A 17,801-nucleotide genomic window follows, 5' to 3' on the forward strand; every position below is an offset into this window, starting at 1 on the left:
CTCTGAAACTGTCCAAGCAGAAGGTAAATGCTGGAAAGTGTTCATTGGATCCTCACATATTTTCCTTATGGGAATAATCAGGACTGTTTCTTATGTACCTGCCTTTACAAAAGGAAAAGTTGATGCTTAAGCTGTGCCGGTTGAGCATTCTAACCATAAAGTGAGAAGGTTTTTTTTAGCTGCAAAATCAAAAAAGATGATGAGATAAATGATTGATGAGATTTTTTTAATTTCTATTTTCAATGTCTGCACAGAGCTGCGGGGTAGGTGTTAAGCAGGACAACAGGATGAGATTATTGAAAAGAAAACATGACATACTTATTGATAAGACAAAATCAGGAAAGACCACAGAACTAACATCAACCAAAACCTCCCCACAGGAGCTTTAAAGTGGTGCTTCAAGCTTAGAAAAAAAGCAGTTTTCTTTGTTGAATCTCCTCTTTTAAGGCCTTAATACTTTAAAAGCCCCTTTACATGTTCTGTACATTGGCATGGCCATTTGGGTCACAATCTAAACCTCGACAATCAAGTGATGAATCATTAAAGCTGTCCAGTGATAATCCAGTGAGCTAAGTAACCATAGCACTGTGTTTTGGTTTTGGCTAAAGCTAGAAGGTGACAAAAATCTTAAAAGAAATGACCAGACGTGCTGCTGTGAGAACAGAAAGTGAACCTACTGTATATCTGAAACAAGAGCTTTGAGGGTTGATTATTTAATAGTATGTCACAGACTATTTAATTTAACATGGATTATAATTCCAATAAAAAACTCTTTAAGGTCATCAAATGTAAGAAATTGAACGTAAACCTTTTGAGGGGGCTGTTAGGTGCTTTGTAGCATGTCTCAAATTTCTAACTCATAATTGCTGGTTGAAAACTTCATACTGAGCCATTCGACACAGTGGGACACGTCAAAAAAACACAGTGGAGCAGGTTTATTAAAAGCTAAGTGGTCTACTGTAACTCAACCATCCATAAAACAACAGAAGTGCAGCCCAGCGAGCCTCAAACACACAGCTCCTTAAATGCTCCAGCTGCTGGAGCCATTTGCACTTTCCCCTGTTCAGGAAGAACAGTTCAAGGATAAAGGACTTGTGAAGAAAAAAAATAATTCTTTCATTTAAGGGTTAAAGCAGCTGGGTACCTTTTTTTTAATAAGAACTTAAAGACCTAGCATGATTTGCAGAGTTGTGAGGGGCCATGGAGTGAGTTGGAACACCGTCCTTTGTGCAGCAGTAATTGGGGAAAAAGACGAGTGTCACCTCACAAATTCTTGAGGGTGTTTTTTTTTTAACTAGCTAACCCTTGTAGAAGTGAAATCAGAGCCTTTCAATGTAAAAAGTAGTCATCACAGTTGGTGGCCATTGTTGAGCCAACAGCATGGAAAGTAGATACATTGAAATTTTGTGTATTGTAAAGCTGTTACAGCTAGGATTTTTGAGTTATCCCTGAGTGGATTGGCTGTCCATTGTGCATAGTCAGTAAATGCATCATGATAAGGGATGTCTTTTTAAAATGTTCCTCCCATAAGAAATTACCCTCAGCAGGAGTCTAATCGAGTTATTTGGTATATGTGGTTTTAATGGAACATTGGTGATTTGAGTCAGTTTGATCACTGATTGAAAACATACTAACACACTGTTTTTTCCTCTCTTGCAGGACCTCCTGTAAGTATGCCTGCTTCACATCTTCTCCAACTGTGGTAGCCATGGGAAGGTAATAGCATTTACTGTGAAAACGACGACGCGGTCATACATAAATGTTTTGACATTAAGAGGTTTTTTTTTTTTTTAGATCGAATTATTGCTCTCAAATAAATCCAAAAGGTCACAGAAAATCCATATGGTCACAGAAAAGATTAAAACACTTTAGACTGAGCTGAGAGTTGACACAAAAAATCACTGTTTTTGGAAAGAAAATACAAAACAATAACAAGCAACTACCATTAGCTTAGCATAGACAGAAGTAACCGGACGGAAACTGCCACACTGGTTCCCTCTAAAGGTGTAAAGTCCATTTGCCACTTTTCAATAGCCCATCAGCAGGAAGGTAGGAAAAACAAGTTTTCTTACTGTAGAAAACAGCTTTTATTTCAGCTACACACCAAGCAGAAACCTCTGAGGTTGCAAAATGAAGCCAATACAGACTTGCAAGAAACTGTAGTTCCTCGAGTGCCCACTTGAGGTTTGCTGCAAAAGCCAAGGAAGTCCCTTAAGTCCTATGTTAGGAGAAGTAAGAACCATGCTAGCTTTGTACTTCTGTTTTTTTTCCCGGTGTTATTGTTTAACTAGGCCAAGTGTCTCGCAGCTTTGGATACATACACTCTCTGCAAGAAAGTGAAATTCCCACAATGCCAAACTATTCCTTTAAGTATGACACAGACATCCAACAGTGAACATGGTAATAGCTACAAAGTATGAAATAGTTTGTACAACTGATGTAAAAGACATCATCTTAGACCAACTCTATTATTAAAATAATCACTTGATCCGAGCCGTCCCCTAATAGAGAGCCTCTTCTCTATCATTTGGGCAGTCTGGTTTGTAATATCCTCGCTACCAGCCTCCATCTCTGCCAGCTCGCTGCACCCGAATAGATTATCTCACCTCATTACGCTGCCGGGTAATCACAGATGGAAAACTTCAGAGTTCCCCCACAAAGATGAAGACAAACCCATACATACACAAGCATGGGGGAGTTTGTGACAGTTCTCAGTACAACCAGGTCAAGCGTGCTCTGTAGTTTTGTGCTCTGTTAGAATTATTTATAGTCCAGAGGCAAATGGGATTGAATAGGTATAATACTGTGTGCTGACTGAGCTGTAAAAGTTGTAAGTTAATCCTCAGAGCCTTCTCAGGCACTCGCTCCTGGGGTTCTGGGACATAAGTAAGTGCAGGTGGTCTCTTGTCTCAGCCTCTCTTGCCAGATCTAACATCTGACAAATACAATCATACTAAGAAGAGCAGACCAAAGCCGAGAAGTGAAAAATATGTATGGAATGACCGTACCTTTAGAATTGTTCCTTTAGGTGTGACACATAGTAAATCCAGTGTGCAAATCACTTTCTGATGAAGTCATTATAAGTAGCAGAAGTGTTGTAAATGTTTGATAGAGGGACTAGTTTTACTTTTGGCAAAGCAACCAGACTAAAGCAGACCTTCATGAACAAAAAAAGGCTTTATTTACTTGACAGACTGGAAAAAAAGAAATCTGGATGTTTGACTGCATTTCTTAAAGCAGACAAGTCCATAAAAATGCAACGATCTGAGAATGACTCACCCGATGGTCACCAAATCTGTTCCCCCTCAACAAAAAAAAAATCTTTGCCAATTCTTAAAAAAAAAAAAGTAAGTGATTACATGTGTTTTTTCATTCGGCATGCCCACCCGGGGGATGGCAGGGGATATGTTGCTATGAATATTCAGCAGCTCCCCACCATAACTCTGCGAACACTGTGTAAATTGTACACAGCCCTGAGAGCCAAACAAACCAACCACTGCTTAAACCATTACAGATCTCTGTGACTTTATCGTTACTCAGCCGCTGATGAATGGACGGAGACCTGCGGTTGTGGTAACAGAAAAAAAGTCTCCTCAGACAAAAGTCATCAGGGAAGATCCTCACTCGCAGCTTGTGATCGGCATTCAGAAATGGAAAAGTGATTTGTTTTTTTTCATATTTTCCCCCTACTTGTGCTATACTGTCAATTGCGCTTGGTATCATAGGGGTCAGATATATTGAAAAATATTCAGGAAGGCCAGTGAAAGATATGAGAAGAAGTGCTTTTCAACTGAAGAAGTATTTAGTATTTTGTCTTTACTCACCAGAAAAATGCTTTTTATTCAGCACAAAAAAACGAATCTCTTTGCTTCTCATTTTATCTTCCTTTCACATCTTTCTTTGGCCCCTCAAGGGCAATGTGTCAAAACATCAACCCAAAGCACCCACCGCCATGTGCGCACACCATTTAGCACCAATCAAGCATTAAACACCATCCCCAAGGCTGCACTCAAGCACCCACCGACACCACATGCTGACTGTACTTCCTAAGCGCAGACTGAATGCCGTAGTAAATTAGAATTATGCAGACCGAGAACGAAACTTGACTTGTTTTGAAATCTGGTTAAAAGGAAGGCAAAATATTCGAAAATGATACAATGGTGGAAATTATAAACCCGCTCCGGCCCGCAAAGCATGCCTCCACACACCACACTGGATTCTTGAGCCAGGCCAGTTACAGCAAAGCCCGGGAGCCCTTGCAAGAGTTTAGTCATGTTTGAAATGAGGTAAATAAAGCTGGTTGCATCTGTATCTGAAGTTCACAAGAAGTCACCACCTGGATGCTGAGATTCAAGAGACACGGGTCGAGGAAGATCTGTCACTGTGCTTGAATTATGCAGCTGCGTTACAGGGATTAGAGGCAAAGTCGGGGTGAAGCAGAGGAGCTCAGGCGCCCTCAACCCTTCATCCTTCATCTGCTATGCACCTCGGCACCACACCTGTTAATAAAACATATTCCAGCTGGACTTTGATCACTTTTGCCCTGCAGAGGTGGAGAAGGTGCCAGATTAACTGCAGTGAAACTCTATCCTGTTTTTTAAGAAGGCGCCCGCCTGCTCCCATGCTGCGTTATTTTACAGATTTGTCACATGTTGCGAGTTTCACATCAGAGTAGGGGGCATAAAGTACAGACACACAAAGGATTTTGTACTGTCCTGAGAACATGATGATCTATCTGATATGACAGCTTTAATTTTGGCTCATAAGGGTGTTGGTGCCTGAGGGAGCAGGCTGTCACTCGATGTGACAGCATTAAGAGTTTGACCTTTTCGATGTCGGTACTCTGTTCATGCCGTTAACATCAGCAGCACGTGGCTGTCAGTAAAAGTAGAGAGGAAGCTCTCAGGCCAACAGAGAGGTTTACTCACAGTAATTTAAAGCAGTCAATAGTGCACTTTAGATTGCTGAGCAGGCTGAATACTCAGTGGGAACTAACTGTCACTACATTAGAATGCTTGGAAAATTAGCATGAAGGTGATGCTCGGTAACAACAACAACAAAAAAAAAGCTCAACAGCTTTTTGATTGAAAGAAGTTTTCCTCCAACTCATAACATGAAATGATTTGAAAAGTTGAGCTGCCACAATGTGGTTGTAATTGACTCAACAGAAGAATTGAAAGAAATACTTTTCCAAATGGAATATTGTCTCTTGTTCAACATTTCATATCCACGACAGGAATTTTGTGGGTCAGAAATTTGCCTACGTATTGAGCAAAAAAAATGTTTTGGCTGCAGTGGTTGGCTTTTAATGCCTACAATTTGGTTAAAGCTGTTAAAATTTTTCCCATCCTCAGGAATAACAGATTTTAAATAAGAGTCTTCTCCATGCATGATTTGTATTTTGACACTGTGCTTACAAAAAATACACTTTTAACCAGTTTCACTTTCCTCAGTTCATAGCATCCCTTCACACACACGTACTCACCGACACATACGCACACATTAAAGTCATTTTATGCCGGCTAATTGTGATACACTGTCGATATGGGAACCAGATGCCATTCCCAAGTCAGTTTTCCAGTGTGGTTTTTCTATCCCTGCCTAACCTCTGCATCCAGATTCCCCCAACAAGCACCAGCCACTTGTGGTTGTCCGCTCCTGCCCATTCTGCTCTGATTACTCACATCCCTGTCCACCATTAGTGTCCCGCCTTGAACAAAAAAGTTCCCCCGGGGCCCTCAGTAATATGATAGAGAGTTCCCTTGCAGAACTAACAGATGGAGGTGCACATTTAGATGTATACTTATGCTTTTACTGGATGTGTCTCACTATGTTCCAGGTCTGTGTGTTTGAAACTGAGTAGATTTCTCTTCCAATGGTGTCCGCAGGTTTTTAGCTGCAAAAGTCATTTTGCAGTTGCCTTCCACTATTTCCACTCTGGCATGTACTGTATAGAATTGATTAGATTTGTGTGCACAGATGTGACATTATACCGTTGGTAGGTAGTTTAGGTGAAAGGTTGCAAAAATAAATGCTACTTTATTTTCCTTTGACCTGCCAAAGGTGTGCAGATATAAATTAGCTTCAAGCTAACTCTGGTTCAGTGCATTAATGGCAAAATTTCTGTTAAATATTGTTTGTTCATCACCAGTTAAAACCACCCCACATGAGCTTTTAAAGGAAGTTTGAGGTTTCTTAAAGAGAGTTTGAAGAGAAGATTGACAGCATTCATTTCTGTAGAGGGAGCTTATAGTTCGGAGGTTATCTGTTGGATGTGCTGATCAGGTAGCTTGAGATCAAGAACAAGATTTTGCCAACCTTTACCTGAACGCCCCTCCAAGGGTTGGTCCCTTGATTCATACAGTTATTCAGCTCAGGCGAACATTTAATTTGGGTTTTACAGATCCAGTCTTAAACTTCCCAAACAATGCAAACTCACCTGCTCACATTAACTGACCAATGTTTCTTTAATCCAGACCGCTTTTAGCATAGCATGACTAACACACGTTTTCGTCCATCTTTGTTTAATTTGGTTTTTAGTGAGGTCATGAAAAAGGTCATGTGAGAAAATACATGGCTTTGTTTGAGGGCTTTTTATGTCTTTATTGAGGGGACAGGACAGTTGATTGAGTCAGAAACAGGGAACAGATGATTTAAAGAATGAGATAAACTACATTGGTCATCTAAAATATATCCTGTAAGTGATGTGCTATGATTTACACATCTTGTTTTGTATACATGTTTAAGATCAGAGAAAAGATCTGCATATGCGTTTATAAGAGTCCTGTGCCTATTCTAGCCAGAGATAAGTAAAACGCCACTGAGCTGTCTTATTACTAAGCTAAACCTGCTGTCTGCTTGCTGCACTTACAGCACAAACATGTGAGTGGTATCAATGTCCCTATTCAGCTCTCAGCCAAGATAAAAAAAAAACAACCATATTTCCCCAAATGTCGAATCATTCCTCTAGGTCAGCCAGGTGAAACTTAATCTATACTGTTATTTTAGTAGCTTTTATATCACTGTATGGCAAACATGACGCATTATTTTATGATGCATAAGTGCCTAAGTTGGGGTTTAGTCTTTCAAATGCTTTACTTTGGCACTCTTTCATCTTTTGTGGTGAGCAGCACTCCTCACCTGCCCCCCTCTGCACCTACTCTTTCCCTGTCAACACTTGGTACCTGGAGGATCGCTTTGCTTCACTTCCTGTGTACACATATGTTTGTTAATATTGTGTATCTGTGTTAGAAAACCCCATACCCGTAAAGAAGAGGTTGGTTGTAAAAGCAGTAGTTGTTGGCCTGTGCTCTTAGGGATGCCAGCGCTCGAGAGTGAGATGATTGAATCCATGTGGCCAGCACTTCAGGCCACAGCAGCTGCTGCCAGGCGAGTTGGCCCAGGTTCCACAATGAGGATATGAGCTCTTTTTGATGGATTGATTTTGTTGGACCTCAGTACATTTCACAGGTCACTGTGATGAAAACATATACAGTCTAGTCCAGACAGTGGTTACATCCCCCGATCCTGACTCTTTGCATCATGTTGGATAAATTGGATTGTTTCACAAGATTGTACCCGCAGCTTGCAGCCAAACCCACGAGAATATCTCAGCTCGTGTCAACAACGGCTAAAGCTGTGGATTTAAGCCAGCAATGAACAGTCAGGAGAGCACTGTTTGGGCTTCCATCCTTAATGAACTATTCATGAAGGGCAGCAATATGAAAAATCAATATTCAGTAACTCTTGGGGAGACATTTAGAAATTGGGTTGAAAGAAGTTTTAGCTTCTTATTTTTAGTAAACCCTAACTTAATTCAAAATAATACAGATATTTAGGGTAAATTAGTTCACTTTTTGACAGGCCTTTGAATGGCAATTGAAGTACATATGTATGGGTAACACATCACATACTCATGAGAGGAGCAAGAAAGTCCATTCTTGACCTCAAAGAAAGTTGTTTGATGTAAATGGAGACAGCCTAAAATACACTCTTAAACATTTCTACGGCTGGATTGCTGTGCTTTTCTTAATGTTACTACTACAAGCCTTTAGATCTGCAGAACAATTGCCACAAGAGAATTGTATATGGCTAAACAAAACAGAGACTTTCTCATAAAGTCTTTGTTCCATGTACAACAAGTGGTCAGACACTCCACAGGATGCTTGTGTGGTTTGTCCGCGAGCTTTCAGCTGAATATAAAAGAGTGTCCAAAGACACCTGAACAAACACCATCAACTGACAAACATTATAAGGTGTGGTTCAAGCGTCAAAGTTGGTCTTGAATGAGGATGTTTAGTGTTGAACTAGACTTTCGATCGGTGGTTCCCAGCTGCTAAAGACCACCACCAACTCCTTCATTAAAATCATGACCCAAGTTTCTGATCTATTTTTCAACCGATCTGATTCATTAAGTGACTTTTTGTCGTCTTCTTTTTTTCGAAACCTATGTTCAATTTCACAAAACCTATGTACAATTTAAAACACGGATAAAATTAGATCTAAACATTCGAGTAGATGATACTATCAGAAACACACTACTATGAGAGCATTTGAAAATCCAGTTGTGCAATATGAAATCTTGATAGCCACATATGAAATGAATAAGCATAATTTGATTTAACAACATTTTCTCTTTCCTGCAATATGAAGTGTTGTAACTTACATTTTCAGATTTCAATGGCAATGTTCGTGTTGCTTGCGGGTTTGGACAAAGTTTCCTTTACCATTTTATATTTCCCTGCAGACCTCTCCATATTTCTCCCACACTCTGTTTAAAGGTGGCAGAGGTTTCCTCCTTTTTTCTTTTTTCTTTTTTTTCTAGCACCAACAGCTCATTCAGGCCAGTGCAGGAGACAGTGGTCATGGTTTGGCTTAGAATAAGAAGTTAGGCATGTATCTTGATAGAAAATTGTTTAATGCTGATCCGGCAGTCCGCCATAAACTCAACAACAATATTATGCGCACAGGATGTCTGTAACAAATCATCTTGTGATGGAAGCATGACATGAGTTTGCCCAGCAGTAGGCAGCAGGAGATGTGAGGCTTACCATCAACCTGATATCTGTCATTCTCAATAAAGAGATACAGTGACTCTGACTGTGGGCAACTGCAATCTAGTCATCACATACACACATAATTGTCTCTTTTTCATGTCACTTACTGTACACTATACACTCGCTCATCTTTAAAGTGTCCTATGGGTAAGTAATGTTCCTTGTTACAAGTAATGTGCGCTAGGGCAAGACACTAAATTAGAAATTGCTCCCACTGCTACACCAGTGGTCTGTGGTATAGGGGCAGCTGGGCACTTAATGTAGCAGCCTCTGCTATCATTGTGATGGTGGTGTGAATTGGAGAATCTGACATATGGTGTTAATGCATCTAAAGTAGTCAAATACTGGAAAAGTGTGAAACAAGTCCTTTTACCATTTTCCAATGTTCCTGCTGGACACAAATCAACAAATCCACATTTTGGCATTTTATGCACCCTCACCGGAATGTGGATTTTGTGACCTTTGGACTCGTAACAGTTTCCTCCTTTTACAGTCCACATGCTAACTGAAGCAAACCTTAAGGCCAAATATATTTTTCAGACAATAACGTTATCTAAAGCTTTAACTGGGCAAAACAATTAGGAAGTTTATGGCCGAGAATCCAATGTAATCTTATTATAAAGGTGTGCAGGGCTGTATGGGAGGTTTATCATTATCTACAAAGTAAAGTCACAGTAAGCAGTTATGATCAAACAGAAGCAGCTTGATGAGACATCAAGCACATGCTAGAGGCGCGCTTTTGAACAGCAGCCACAGCAGGAGCAGTATAAAGATGTGTAAAGCATACACAGGTGCTGATTAGAAACGTCCCTTTGGGGCAGAGTGAAACCGTAAAGCTGCAGAGATTACTCGACAAATAGACACCTGCTGCACTTTTACCATAGTACAGTTGGCTGCTTTGAAATAGTCTTTGCAGGAGACCTATGTAATAGTCTCTGTAAGAGACCATCACTGTGCTAGCTTAAAGCTTTTTGGAAAAGCCAGTGGGTGCTGTCTGTCCAAGTGATGTGCAGATGATGGGCCGTATAATGAGCAGGTGCAGGCTCTGTAGCGAAATCATTCCCACATGCTTCACGACCAGTGGAATGAAAAAAAAGAGAAAATAAGGTTTGTAGAGAAAGAAATAGGTGGCTGTGCAGTTTCCAAATCTTGACAGGTAACAAATACAGTGACACAGACATGATAAAGTATATGATGATTTATCATTTTTCAATTAAGTTTATTTCAATTAAAAAAAACCTCATTTGTGCCTGGGGGGGGAATTCAAATATTGAAGCTTTCACCAATCATACAAGCTTAAAATTACACAAAATGAGCTTTTGAGTTTTTGGTGCAACAAAAGTAATGTTGGGAAGTGGTTAAACCAATGTCATACCTGAATGTTTTTTTTTTTTACAATAGATACCATATACGCTTGCATTAGCTTAAAGAAATGGAAAGGCTTTGCAATATTGGGCTGCATAAATTAGTAGATACAGTATTATGAGTTGTATTCAGAGCTTTGGACAATTAGCAAAGAGGTGTAAAGCAAAACAAGAAAGCAGCTGTAAAACAGCTGTTCTGCTGCTGACAACTTAACATTGGAAACATTGGAAACCATTGACATTCCCTTGCAAACAAAATATAGCTTATTTTCTGTATTAAGGAAGTTGAAAATGGATTTATGCAAGATCTCTGTCCTGCACTTATCGTAAGGCAATCTGGATTTGTTAATAAGCAAAATCATCTTAGCTAAAGCTTTCTTTTCTTTCCACAAACTTTTGGTGCCCAATCATTCATCTTAATATTTTGTTGTGCCAACTATTTGTATTTTTCAGTGCCAGATATAATACCCTCAGCAAGCATGGGCAAAGAGCTGAAGCGAAGTATATTTATGGGATCCTTTGTTGAAGCCATTCATATGTTTGCAGTAACAGCTTGTCAATAGCTTTGTAATGTCCAAAGGCAATTTTCATTCTTACCAGAAAGCCTGATTTTCTTCAGCTCGCTTCCATTTTCAGAAACAAGCTGGAAACTTATTAAGCCCCTCTGGAATGCCTCTACATCATTATAAAAGTAAAAGTCTCTGCTGGTACCAATATGTTGCTGTGGTTATTGCCCCCCTGGGAACCACAATCGGAAACATTGTTTTCATAATGGTGCTTTTTGTGCTAATAAGTGTGTTGTGGGCTCTTTCTATGGGCAGTCCAAACATCTCGGAAGTATGTATTAAGTTGTAATTTCCCCTCCACTTTTTTTTTATTTTTTCAAGACATGTTGAAGGGAAATCTCTGAACATGTACATATATAGAGGGGTTTAATGATTCACAGAGGTTAAGGTTCAATTCCAGCCTTCAGGTCCCTTTCTCTACAGTGGTTTAAAGAAGCAGAGGGTCTTCCAGCTCCACCTCATCATATTGCTGTTGTATGTTGCATTACTTCTTCATGTGCTTTGTTGTGTCTGCGTCTTTTTCCTCTATGGTTATTTAATAGCAACAAACATTACAGTATCACCACTTTGATTAGGGTATGGAGAGTGCTATGTGGGATTTCCTTTGTTTCTACTTAGACATATGCTATATGTCGAATGACTGCATGCACCTAATCCTGACCATTCAGGACCAACACAAATACCCATACAGGTCTACTTGACAGAACAAGTTCACAACATTTTGACCAAGAAACTTTGGATGAGTGTATTGATACAATATCTGTATTGATATCATCATTGGAATCTATATCTGCCTACAATTAGGTACTTGGTGTTGGTGAGTAATGTACCAATCCATCATCACTAAGCCCGAAAAAATCAAAAGCTTTCAGAGAAATGTATCGTGTGACAATATTAAACGGCAACATGCTGGTGCTAGCAGAGTGTAATGTGAGTCAAAGTTGGCAAAATCTCAGTAATCGAGTTTCTCTGCAGCAGTGTTGAAGGAGTCTCATAGCGGCCCAACACTTGGCCATCGGTATCAAGAAGGAAAAAATGACATCTCAGCATCTCTAATGTTTGGGAAGATTCAGAAAGGAACTCATGCTCTACAATACGTACATGAAAAGCCACGAGTAGTTAACTGTGCATCAAAAATAATATCCATAGGCACTGAGCAGGCTACACCTCACTCCCCTGAGCAGTGTGGTGGAACTTGGCAGTGGTAAGCTGCTGGACTACCTATGGAGCATTTCAGATTTAGATTTTGTGCTATGTGTACCAGTGCAGTGGAAGTCCTCTTTGTCTGCAGGCCTGTAATTTTGGGTCAGTGGTCCATAGCCTCACCAGGGACAGCCTCCAGACATGGGTCTTATACTCATGTCTATGATCTGTGGATTAGTGTCGGTGTACATTTGTCTGTGACTGAGATATCTGTGTAGATAAGTCAGCTTGGATTAGCCTGGGACAACGTGTACTTGAACCTGAAGGTTTAAGAGACATTTCTTTGGCAATTCCAAAATCAATGTCCTAAACCTGTGAAGTGAATTCAGATCCGTTTGTAAATATTAACTTGTTCTAAAAACCAGGAAAGGCAACTTTGCCCATATAAATATATTTGACAGTTAGTTTATTGTATGAAAAATCGATTATCATCTGTGGAAATGGCTCAGAGATCTTATTGCTAAGCGGGTGGTCAGTTAGTCACTCTTCTGACACTGATGTAATACTGATTTTTTCCAGTCTTGGTTTTCCCAAAAGTGCAACCTCAGAGGAAGAATAAGAGTCCAACATACCAAATTTCATCCTTCATGTTGAATGTTAAAATTGTATTTTTTAAACTCAAGCTCATTAGGACTCCAGCTTATGGATGCACACCTCATTGTCAAATCCTCTAATGCAGCCATGATCTTTAACTGAGCCCACCCAGGAGCCCCCGCCCGCTGATTGACTGAAGTTGGAAGCAAAAATTGCCACACAAAAACTGCTGTGTAAAAAGAATGGAAAAAAGAGGTGTTCCTCTTGTTCAGGGCACATTTTTACATCGGGCTTGCCAATTCTCAGTTGGAGATTGTTGGATGTGATCCTCTGTATAAACATGGACTTGATTTGGGCCTGTTTTTGGTTTTAATTGTATGTTTGTATAAGCCATGCTGTCTACAATGCATAAAGGACCGGTTCCCACTTTGTGACAGGGTATTTTAATCAAATTCTTTCGTAGATACACAATGTTTTTTTTCTTAAAAACTCATTTGTTAATCTTTTGATTTTAACCTTCTCCCTCTAAGTTTATTGGCTAATGTGATAGGTTTAACAGTTGTTTAAGTGTATTATTTCTTGTTTTTTTAATGGGCAGTGACAACAACACAGTTACAAAATAACTGACTTGGACCATAGTGTGTCATTTTCTCTAAATGTTTGTGTTGCTCAACAATTGAAACTATTTTTTTTTCTCTCTTTTTAGGGCTCTCCAGGTCCAAAGGGTGAAAAGGTGAGTCATTTTTGAATTTGATAATTTATTTATATATTCAATTAATTGACATTTAGATCTTTCATGAAAACGTCCTGAATAAATTTCTTCACACTTTATGAAATATCCCTTATTGCTTCCCTTCAATGGCTGAAAACAGTCCAATGCCTCTATACTAGGCCAGAGCGAGCAGCCAGTTAGCTTAGCATACACCTGGAGACATCTGAGGTCAATATGGACCTATTTGTAGCAGCTGTAATACTTTATTCTATTTTAAGGTTGAGCTAACCAACTGCTGGCTTCAGTTTAAACATACTGTACATTCTTATATTATATGTTGTGAGTTATTTTGCATGAATTTACATCATTGCAATTTATATCAAAACTGTTCATCTGTCTCTTTGAAAAAGGAGACATTTTTAGCTTTCATATCCAGTCAGTCATACATTGACTGAGGTCAAGGCTATAAAATACAGTAAATCTTTACTTTTACCCTACTCAGTAAATGTGTCTATAAACAGACTCATTTGGCATTTACAGCAATATTTTGTATTCAAGTCATCCTGACCTTAAGTCTAAAAGTATGAATATTTAAACTCTCTGGTCGTTCACAAATCCACAGCACTGTGAATTAATGACAGAAAGCCAGAGCCCAAGCTGTAGCCTTTAAATGCCTCGCTGAGCGTTCCTCCATAAAACAGCAGTGGAGCATGCAAAATAACCGCACTGTCTGTTTATAAGTCTGCAGGACTCGGGGACAAATGTGCACCGTGCCTTTGCTTTGAAAGAATAAAACCACAGAAGTCCCTTAATTCACACTAAAGTTGATAAAGCCCCGGAACACACTAAAATGGAAACAAATGTATTGAAGGGCACTCGTATATAATGCTACTGGGCAAGATATTTTCTGTTTTACAGGCGAGATGTGAATAGATTAAGTTTATTCATATTTTGTGAGCAGCTGGGATTGTTCATACAGTAAAATAAAATACGTAAAATGAAGTGGCGTGAGAGTGCTAACCAGAGGTGAAGTCAGACACAAAGAAACAGTTGTCATCTGCATCTCAAGTGATGTGGGGATGTGGGATGACGTTGGTTGTAGTGGCTGACCAACATCATGAATCAACTGGGTGAAAACTTATTTATTGCCCCTTGAAGATGAAATTTAAGCCATCAGCATGACTTTTAAAATTGATTTAGATAATTGACGAGCAATTTAAATGGCAAGTGTGACAAACAGAGTTGTGTTAATTAGATGCATGTTGGAAACTCTCATGCAAACTAGTTTAACTGCAGTTTAAAAAACAAAAAAACACACACACAGGCCTAACTCCCACCCACGACGAATGTAGCGTGATCAGTGTGGCCATTCACCAGTGTTTTACCAATAAATCCACTTTTGGAACAACTGACCAATAAAAAATTACAAAAAAATCCAAAAGCTGTTTTATTTGAATTTGCTGTTGCAAGATTGTTTGAACAAAATTTCCCATCCATGTGTGATAAGCTGTTTGGCTCATGTTACTGCTGTGGTAAACAATCCAAGAGGAGAGTGAGCTGCTTGAGGGTTTAAGCAGACAGATTAATGTAATAATTTCAATGTCCAACATTTGGTCGTCCTTCAGTTGATTCAAACAAAGGTGTACTTTTGGTTTAGCTTCGCACTAATGTGATAAACCCAGTCTTTTATACACATGGATTCTAAACCAAATGCTCTTACGTTGGAACACGAACCGTCCACAGAGATTCCCCCAAACCCCCCAACAAAAAAAGAGAAGATAGCCAAAAATCTCTGGGGCATAAAATATGGCCTGGCAATGCAGTTCCACCCCCGCACCACCCACCCAACCCACCAAACCTTGCACCACTGTTCTCTTTCTTTCTCTCTCTCAAACACAATTCATGTCAGTCCATGTTATCATAAGTGATTTTTACCCTCAACCACAACGAATAGTTGAGGGTTCCTGTATTATTTTCCTCTCTCAGTGTGTTCTGCAGTATGCTTCAGTGATTTCGGTGTGTGCCTCAGTTTATTGTTAGCACTGTACTTGTACTTGTGTGTGTTCAATTCTCCCATTTCAAGACAAATTCTTTCTCCTGCCTTCCGCAGGGGGATCAAGGCGACCAGGGACCACGGGTATGTGGTTTACTCCAACTTCTTTTTGTGATTAGCTGATGAATGTGACTATGTGTGTGTCTCCCCAGCTGAATTGTGGGCAAAAAAGTTTTGAGATGCATGAAATTCCTGGGATAGTGTTCTTCCCATCTGGCCAAATACAACAAGCATTTCAGCACTGGTTATTTCAACATCAAGAAGGGGCAGGCAAACGTGCAACATACCTCTGGAGTCACAGTGTGGTGTACTTGTTGAAGACCTTTTATTCTGAACTCTAGCCTTCAAAATATAAATGAGTACAAGTCTTTACAGAAGATATGTGCTCAATCGCAGCAGTACTCAAAAGCTGACTAGTTCTATCTCTATAATTACTGAACGGTGATTCACTTCAGTCCTCATTGTGAAATGCAGTATTCAAGGCTTTAATCATTTCCAGCTCCGTAGTTCGACGTTTCTATAAAAGTGCTGCTTCTAAATGATGATGATGTGAGTGCTTTTCCATGCTCGACAGACTCTGAAATGAATGGCTCTATCTCTATGTTGCAGCCAGCTCGCCCTCATTTTTCTCAAATAATGGTTAAAAATGAGCCCTCCTTGAAAACAGACTGACTGCTTGTTTAAAGTAGATTACATTAACTGGGGGAACATGTGCACATGCAAACGCAAAATTTTCACTTCCTCAGTGTCTGATGTCATCATCGGGAGGATATAATGTGGAGCCAAAGTTACTTTAAGTGCATGTAATTGGTTTTCATGAGGGCAAAGAGCACTTACAGGTTAAAGCACACGGTCAAGAAAACAAAACAACAACACAGAAGTTTTCTTGTCAAGATAAAAACAGCCATCTCCCAAGTGGATCTGAACCAAATTCTCTGTTGGCCATACGTTTGTAGTTAGCCTATTAACGTCAAATCTCCTGCGGGCACGTCAATGTACCACATTTCTTATGATTTGGAAGTCAATACCAATGACCTTCCATCTGAAATTGGATTTGCGGTCTCAAAGTGATCCATCTTACATTACACATGGGCACTCCTCAAATAACAGCCAAATTTCGCGGAGATTCAGTGGTTTTAAACGTCCATAAAATCCACAAATACATTGCTGAAGTTAATTTTTAATGATATAAAAAGTATTGGATTATCAGCTTTGTGGGACCACTGCAAATAGGATGAAAGGAAATCTCTTTTCTGAGGTGAGTGGAGTAAAGTATCACCGTTTGGAGAGACTTTTTTTGCCCATAATTTGTATCCTTTTGACTCAGGAAATGGAGTCATCTGTCTCTATCAGCTTAATGATTTACGATCTGGAAACAGCTCTGTGGCTGACAGACTTGTGCCAGGTACGCCGGTCAGGCCCTATTTGTCTTGTAGAGTAAGAAAATAAACTGTCCACTTTAAGGTAGCATTTAATTTACTTCCAATTACAGCAAAATTGTCCCCTAACAGGTACAAATAACGGACAGTCACAGGCATTTGAAGGACTACAGGGGCATGATATCAGTCTAGGTCAGCAGCAAATTGTATTACTTCTCTTCAATGACATATTGAGTTTGTATATTAGATTAGTAAAGAAATCTAGTAGAAGACTAAGAAATATGTTCTTTGTGAATTAAGTCAAAGTAAGATAAGTGCTGCCTGTCCTTGACTTCATTTATTTGAAATCAAATTAATCAAATGTCATGCCCACTGTTAATTGTGTGCATAAGGCTATTAAACCCATAGGAAGCACATAATAAAGCATGTCAAGAACATGTCCTCTACACATCTCAGTCTGACTGATAACATCAAACCTAAAGTTGGATTAAAGACTACAACTTGTGTTTGTGTGTACGCTTAATGTGAGTGTCATCTCTGGTCAAATCAAAGGGTCAAGTAAAAAGCCGGAAGCCTTTGTGGCCACAAACAGTGTGAGAAATGCCACATGGCCGGCAGAATTTCTAAACACACATACACACGGACGCACACTTCCTTGGCCTGGTCCCCACATGTCAGGGTTAGCCATTTGTCTGCCCTTTAAGGTCAAAGGCTGCATCCAAATGCCAAGGGTTAGCCAAGCAACAAATAATAAATTGCCCAGTTTTGACAAACAAATGTGTGGCCACTGTTTCAGCTCCATTGGTGGGAAATAATCAACAGGAGTTAAAGTTTAAATACTTCACCAAAGAGGATGTGTGGTCTCCTTGACAGATGACACTGGCTACAGGTGTCAGAAAGGTGGTGTTTATTCAGGGACATTTACGAGAAAAAA

The 17,801-nt window shown here is 39.6% G+C and overlaps 1 protein-coding gene across 4 annotated transcripts in view; it reads left to right on the forward strand.

Annotated features, from left to right (window-relative positions):
• col25a1 (collagen type XXV alpha 1 chain) overlaps window positions 1-17,801 on the forward strand; it is a 136,857-nt gene that overhangs the window by 74,643 nt on the left and 44,413 nt on the right. For 3 of the 4 annotated variants that reach the window (XM_079371369.1, XM_079371371.1, XM_079371370.1), the window contains exons 1-2: window positions 13,434-13,456; window positions 15,546-15,572. Coding sequence is in view for 1 of the 4 variants with exons in the window: in XM_079371372.1 (XP_079227498.1) it covers window positions 1,660-1,667; window positions 13,430-13,456; window positions 15,546-15,572 (62 nt within the window). In the remaining 3 variants the exon portion in view is untranslated. Of the gene's footprint in view, window positions 1-1,659; window positions 1,668-13,429; window positions 13,457-15,545; window positions 15,573-17,801 lie in introns of those variants that run through there. The other variant, XM_079371372.1, reaches the window with a different exon arrangement.

Source organism: Symphodus melops (genome assembly GCF_947650265.1).
Source record: "Symphodus melops genome assembly, chromosome: 20".
Taxonomy (NCBI): domain Eukaryota; kingdom Metazoa; phylum Chordata; class Actinopteri; order Labriformes; family Labridae; genus Symphodus; species Symphodus melops.